The 7,445-nt window shown below is 42.0% G+C and overlaps 1 protein-coding gene across 1 annotated transcript; it reads left to right on the forward strand.

The window, feature by feature from the left end:
• Positions 1-4,547: 4,547 nt before the first annotated feature.
• Positions 4,548-5,935, forward strand: mblac1 (metallo-beta-lactamase domain containing 1). The gene is made up of 2 exons (XM_029674178.2): positions 4,548-5,095; positions 5,298-5,935. Exons 1-2 carry the CDS (start codon positions 4,664-4,666, stop codon positions 5,556-5,558), a joined length of 693 nt encoding a protein of 230 aa, XP_029530038.1. The 5' UTR covers positions 4,548-4,663; the 3' UTR covers positions 5,559-5,935.
• The last annotated feature ends 1,510 nt before the right edge of the window (positions 5,936-7,445 follow it).

Below are 7,445 nucleotides of genomic sequence, written 5' to 3' on the forward strand. Positions count from 1 at the left end.
GGGCAGTTTGTATACATGCCTTTTGTGTGTCTGTATATGTATATATTAGAGGTCGACCGATTTATGATTTTTCAACACCGATACTGATTATTGGGGGACCAAAAAAGCCGATACCGATTAATCGGACGATTTTTATTTATTTATTTATTTGTAATAATTACATATTTACATACTATATATATTTACATACTTGTTTTAACCCAGGTAGGTTAATATAACACACAACCCAGGTAGGTTAATATAACACACCACCCAGGTAGGTTAATATAACACACCACCCAGGTAGGTTAATATAACACCACCCAGGTAGGTTAATATAACACCACCCAGGTAGGTTAATATAACACCACCCAGGTAGGTTAATATAACACCACCCAGGTAGGTTAATATAACACCACCCAGGTAGGTTAATATAACACCACCCAGGTAGGTTAATATAACACCACCCAGGTAGGTTAATATAACACCACCCAGGTAGGTTAATATAACACCACTCAGGTAGGTTAATATAACACCACCCAGGTAGGTTAATATAACACCACCCAGGTAGGTTAATATAACACACCACCCAGGTAGGTTAATATAACACACCAGGTAGGTTAATATAACACCACCCAGGTAGGTTCATATAACACACCAGGTAGGTTCATATAACACACCACCCAGGTAGGTTAATATAACACACCAGGTAGGTTAATATAACACCACCCAGGTAGGTTCATATAACACACCAGGTAGGTTCATATAACACACCACCCAGGTAGGTTAATATAACACACCACCCAGGTAGGTTCATATAACACACCACCCAGGTAGGTTAATATAACACCACCCAGGTAGGTTAATATAACACACCACCCAGGTAGGTTAATATAACACCACCCAGGTAGGTTAATATAACACCACCCAGGTTGGTTAATATAACACACCACCCAGGTAGGTTAATATAACACACCAGGTAGGTTAATATAACACACCAGGTAGGTTAATATAACACACCACCCAGGTAGGTTCATATAACACACCACCCAGGTTGGTTAATATAACACACCACCCAGGTAGGTTAATATAACACACCACCCAGGTTGGCTAATATAACACACACAACCCCAGGTAGGTTAATATAACACACCACCCAGGTAGGTTCATATAACACACCACCCAGGTTGGTTAATATAACACCACGCAGGTAGGTTCATATAACACACCAGGTAGGTTCATATAACACACCACCCAGGTAGGTTAATATAACACCACCCAGGTTGGTTAATATAACACACCACCCAGGTTGGTTAATATAACACACCACCCAGGTAGGTTAATATAACACACCACCCAGGTAGGTTAATATAACACACCACCCAGGTAGGTTAATATAACACCACCCAGGTAGGTTAATATAACACACCACCCAGGTAGGTTAATATAACACACCACCCAGGTAGGTTAATATAACACCACCCAGGTAGGTTAATATAACACCACCCAGGTTGGTTAATATAACACACCACCCAGGTAGGTTAATATAACACACCACCCAGGTAGGTTCATATAACACACCACCCAGGTTGGTTAATATAACACACCACCCAGGTAGGTTAATATAACACACCACCCAGGTTGGCTAATATAACACACACAACCCCAGGTAGGTTAATATAACACACCACCCAGGTAGGTTCATATAACACACCACCCAGGTAGGTTAATATAACACACCACCCAGGTTGGCTAATATAACACACACAACCCCAGGTAGGTTAATATAACACACCACCCAGGTAGGTTCATATAACACACCACCCAGGTAGGTTCATATAACACACCACCCAGGTAGGTTCATATAACACACCACCCTGGTAGGTTAATTCAACACACAATCCCAGGTATGTTTTTTCTCACGTGATTTTTTCGTGTGTTTTTTATTTGTAAGGGGTAGGCTGAAGTAATTTGTACGTCATACCATTGGAAAAGACACCGCAAAACAACTAAAATAATTATTGATTTAAATCGTTGTGCAACGTTATAGGTAAGCTCAGCCATCATGCCCAGCATCCAAGATTCAAAATCTATATGCAGAAAGTTAAATAGGCGATTCAACAGTTTGGGACAAGGTCCCTGGCATAAACATGGGATGGCTAGTTGTTTACTGGTTAGAAACCAAACCCACCTTGCTGTTGAGGAGTTGTGGTTTATTCCAGGGTGCTGAATGGGTAGCATCCACAGTCTCCAGGCTCTTGTCCTGTATCACCATCAGTGGGAGTACAGACAGGGTTAGAAAAGACAGAATACACCCACACACTAGTAGGCTGATTATACTGTCAAATCCTAGTGTCTACTACAGAGACGGTCTTGTCACAATGTAGCTCTGGTCACAAGTAGTGCACTTAATGGAAAAGACTGGGCTCTAGTCAAAGTAGTGCACTATATAGTGAATAGTGAGTCATGTGAGACAGCCATAGACAACATCATCATCATCAGGGTCAGTTCCAAAGACATCCTTAGTGTGATTATCTGTTACTGGAATTCTCCAATTGTTTCCTTGTAACTCATAGGAAATGTATGACATTGGAACTGGATAAGGTCCTATATAGGGAATAGGGTGTCATAAGACAGCCTGCAGCTTGTCACTGAGGTTGGGCCTGTTCCAGGGTTCTGAGCTTCTGTCCTCCAACCACTGCTGTGGTTATTAGGCTGCTGCATTATGGTCTATGGAGAGGAAGGAGGGAGGGAGGGCGAGAGATCAAGAGAGAAAAATCTCAGTAAGACTAAAATAATGGTTTTCCAAAAAAGGTCCAGTTGCCAGGACCACAAATACAAATTCAATCTAGACATCGTTGCCCTGGAGCACACAAAAAATGATACATACCTCGGCCTAAACAGTAGCGCCACAGGTAACTTCCACAAAGCAGTGAACGATCTGAGAGACAAGGCAAGAAGGGCATTGTTTGCCATCAAAAGGAGCATAAAGTTCAATATACCAATTAGGATTTGGCTAAAAATACTTGAATCAGTTATAGAACCCATTGACCTTTATGGTTGTGAGGTCTGAGGTCCACTCACCAACCAAGAATTCACTAAATGGGACAAACACCACATTGAGGCTCTGCATGCAGAATTTTGCAAAAAATATCTGCAGAGCAGAGTTAGGCCGATACCCGCTAATTATCAAAATCCAGAAAAGAGCTGTTAAATTCTACAACCACCAAAAAGGAAGTGATTCCCAAACCTTCCATAACAAAGCCATCACCCACAGAGAAATTAACCTGGAGAAGAGTCCCCTAAGCAAGCTGGTCCTGGGGCTCTGTTCACAAACACAAACACACCCCACAGAGCCCCAGGACAGAAACACAATTAGACTCAACCAAATCATGAGAAAATAAAAAAATAATTACTTGACACATTGGAAAGAATTAACAAAAAAACAGAGCAAACTAGAATGCTATTTGGCCCTAAACAGAGAGTACACAGTGGCAGAATACCTGACGACTGTGACTGACCCTAAACAGAGAGTACACAGTGGCAGAATACCTGACCTCTGTGACTGACCCTAAACAGAGATTACACAGTGGCAGAATACCTGACCTCTGTGACTAGAGAGAGAGAGAGAGAGAAAAATGAGGAAGTAAGGGTGAGAGAGGGATACAGACAAAGAGAGGGAGAGAGAGAGAGAGATGTACTATTTCACAAGAACAATAACAATTTCAGCCATGCAGTCAAGTTGTCTGCCAGTGTTTATAGGATCAAGGGTCAGTTCCACAGACTGCCTTACAGTGATTACACGTTACTGGAATTCTACAATTGTTTCCTTGTATTGAACCAACATCAGCCTCATGCAATGTGATCAATCATTTCACAGAACTCTTAGATTCAAAACCTTTTCAGGTATAATACTGTAACTGTAGGTGCACTTGCTTTGTTTTGATTGAGGTGGGTTTTAATGTCATATTTGTAAATGATTTTAAATCAGATATCTCAGATGTATGAAGTAGTAATTAAACAATACGTTGGTGACAGTTATGTTTAAGACAGTTAGTTATTAACAATGAGTAGCGACAACTTTTGGTTTGAGGTTTGACACTTTTGTCAGCTTTCTTTTTGTACTGTTTAAGACATCTATATTAGCATCTCATAATATACAGCATCTATAATTATGAAATGTCTGAAAATACCCAGAATTTACCTCCTAAACACAAAAAAGTGACTTACCTGTTTATCTCTCACCTGCTTCTGTTTTGTTCATGGTACTATTCTTGGTCATACACACAGTAGATGCACTATAGTCTTGAAAGTGGACTTATACCGAAAGAAATCATAACATTTTACTGGAAGCCAAATATGTTTACAACCTGCCATAATTTAGGCTAGGCAGATATAGGTTAAGAGTGTTAAGGGTAGTCATGGTGCAAAGTTGCGTTACGCCAGCTGGCCTTACACAATGTAATAGACGCTGCCGTCCAACAGATGGCGACAAAGCACTTTGCTGTGACAGCTAAACATTTTTCCAAACGACAAAATTACACTTGTTCTTCTTGCCATACCGTAGAACTGGTACAAGCTGTCAACAACGTGTGTGGTTGTTAGATACATGTATTGATACTTGTAGTTAATCGATAAAAAAAAACGGATTCTGTAGCTAGCAAACATCTATTATTGAGCAGAGATGGAAGCGACTGAAACAAATTATACATGTAACAGTAGTGAGTTTAGAAGAAGCGAGTTATCAGACACAGAACTTGAGATTGTGGGACAACCCTACTCCATCTCGGTGCTCAAAGTAGGCTATTGTCTGTCCGAACAGGACGGTTCTTTTCGAGCAGACGGGACTATCACTCTTCTAACGGGACCTAGAACTATTCTAGTAGACACCGGAGGACCGTGGGACCGGGACTTTCTAGTGAAACGGCTGAAGGATAAGCGATTAGACCCGGGTGATATCAGCATAGTGGTGGGGACACATGGCCACTCCGACCATGTTGGTAATCTGGGTCTGTTTCCAGGGGCAACAATAGTTGTGGGGTGTGACATCAGTGAGGGGGATAGGTACCTTCCTAACCAGCTGTCTGAGGGGCAACCCTATCCTATTGATGAACATGTGAGTCTGAAACTCTTCCTTTGTTCAACCCAACTCAGTGTAATCATATTCAATAGTGTGTGTGTGTGTGTGTAACAGCCATATTCAATGATTTTCCATTCATATTCACCAGCACTTTACAGTGCATCATTTGCATGTTATAATAGGTACTGCCTACCACTGTACTCTGAACCTCATTGCAATACCTTAATTTATCCACCAGGTGTCAATAGTACCCACTCCAGGCCACACAGGGCGTGATGTGAGCCTTCTTGTGAAGGGAACCACAATGGGCACGGTGCTTGTTGCCGGGGACCTATTTGAGCGTTGCACTGATGACGACAGTTGGAGAGAATTGAGTGAGAATCCTGCAGTTCAGGAGGCCAGCCGACAAGAGGCGCTACGCACCTCTGATGTCATCATCCCGGGACACGGGTTGCCGTTCAGGATCCACAGGGAGGAGGTGGATGGACGCTCCGGGTAGAAACTGCCCTGTTAGGCCCTTAGGCACAGATCAGTTTTAGCCTTCCTCTCTCTAACCGTAGCAATGTGGGGGAAGAAAACCTTAGATCAGTGGTTAAATGTAACCACTGATGTGTACAGTGCATTCGGAAAGTATTCAGACCCCTTCCCTTTTTCCACATTTTGTTACGTTACAGCTTTATTATAAAATGTATTTAAAAAATATATATCTCATCAATCTACGCGCAATACCTCAAAATGACATCACGATACCCCATAATGACAAAGCAAAAAAAGGTTTTTAGACATTTTAGCAAATTGTTTGTAGAGCTCTGTGACATGATTGTGTTGAGGCAAACGACAAAAACATTTCTGCTGCATTAAAGGTCCGCAAGAACACAGTGGCCTCCGTCATTCTTAAATGGAAGAAGTTTGGTACCACCAAGACTTCCTAGAGCTGGCCACCTGGCCAAACTGAGCAATCTGGGGAGAAGGGCCTTGGTCAGGGTGGTGACCAAGAACCCAATTGTCACTCTGACAGAGCTCCAGTTCCTCTGTGTAGATGAGAGAACCTTCCAGAAGGACCACCATCTCCGCAGCACTCCACCAATCAGGCAATTTTGGTAGAGTGGCCAGACAGAAGCCACTCCTCAGTAAAAGTCACATGACAGCTCGCTTGGAATTTGCCCAAAGGCACCTAAATGACTCTCAGACCATGTGAAACAAGATTCTCTGGTCTGATGAAACTAAGATTGAACTCTTTGCCCTGAATGCCAAGCATCATGTCTGGATGAAACCTGGCACCATTCCTACGCTGAAGCATGGTGGAGGCAGCATCATGCTGTGGGGATGTATTTCAGGCACTGGGAGACTAGTCAGGATTGAGGGAAAGATGAACAGAGCAAAGTGCATAGAGATCCTTGATGAAAACCTGCTCCAGACCGCTCAGGACCTCAGACTGGAGCGATGGTTCACCTTCCAATGGGACAACGACCCTAAGCACACAGCCAAGACAATGCAGGACATGTCTCTGAATGTTCTTGAGTGGCCGAGCCAGAGCCCGGACTTGAACCTGAGTAAAGGGTCTGAATACTTACAGTACAAATCAGAAGTTTGGACACACCTACTCATTCAAGGGTTTTTCTTTATTTTTTACATATTTTTTACATTTTAGAATAATAGTGAAGACATCAAAACTATGAAATAACACATGGAATCATGTAGTAACCAAAAAACTGTTAAACAAATCCAAATATGTTTTATATTTCAGATTCTTCGAAGTAGCCACCCTTTGGCTTGATGACAGCTTTGCACACTCTTGGGATTCTCTCAACTAGCTTCATGAGGTAGTCACCTGGAAGGCATTTCGATTAATAAGTGTGCCTTGTTAAAATTTCATTTGTAGAATTTCTTTCCTTAAAATCTTTTGTGACTAGGGGGCAGTATTTTCATTTTTGGGAGAAAATCCAATCCGGAAGTGCCTCATGTTTTGAAAGCGCTGCGTTCCAATGTGTCCCTATTGACCAGTGAATGGGCTATCAACCAGATTACTCTTTCTCCGTATTCCCGAAGGTGTCTACAGCATTGTAACGTAGTTTTACGCATTTATGTTAAAGAATACCCGTAGGCGGCTACATTGCGCAAGTGGTCACCTGATGCTCCCAGAGAGATTCTCTCGTAAAATACAGAGGTAGCCATTACTCCAATCGGTCCTACTGAAAAACTAATTGTCCCGATGGATATATTATCAAATAGATATTTGAAAAAAACCTTGAGGATTGAGTATAAACAACGTTTGCCATGTTTCTGTCGATATTATGGAGCTAATTTGGAATATCTTTCGGCGTTTTCGTGACTGCAATTTCCGTACGATTTCTCAACCAAACGCAAAGAACAAAACGGAGCTATT

The sequence above is a fragment of the Oncorhynchus nerka genome, linkage group LG12 (genome assembly GCF_034236695.1).
Source record: "Oncorhynchus nerka isolate Pitt River linkage group LG12, Oner_Uvic_2.0, whole genome shotgun sequence".
NCBI classification, from domain to species: domain Eukaryota; kingdom Metazoa; phylum Chordata; class Actinopteri; order Salmoniformes; family Salmonidae; genus Oncorhynchus; species Oncorhynchus nerka.

What these genes read in the sequence shown, in the direction of transcription:
- mblac1 (XM_029674178.2), top strand. Translation starts at nt 4,664, where the DNA reads ATGGAAGCGACTGAAACAAATTATACATGTAACAGTAGTGAGTTTAGA. An exon ending in CCTATCCTATTGATGAACAT is followed by an intron (nt 5,096 to 5,297) that starts GTGAGTCTGAAA and finishes TTTATCCACCAG; the next exon opens with GTGTCAATAGTACCCACTCC.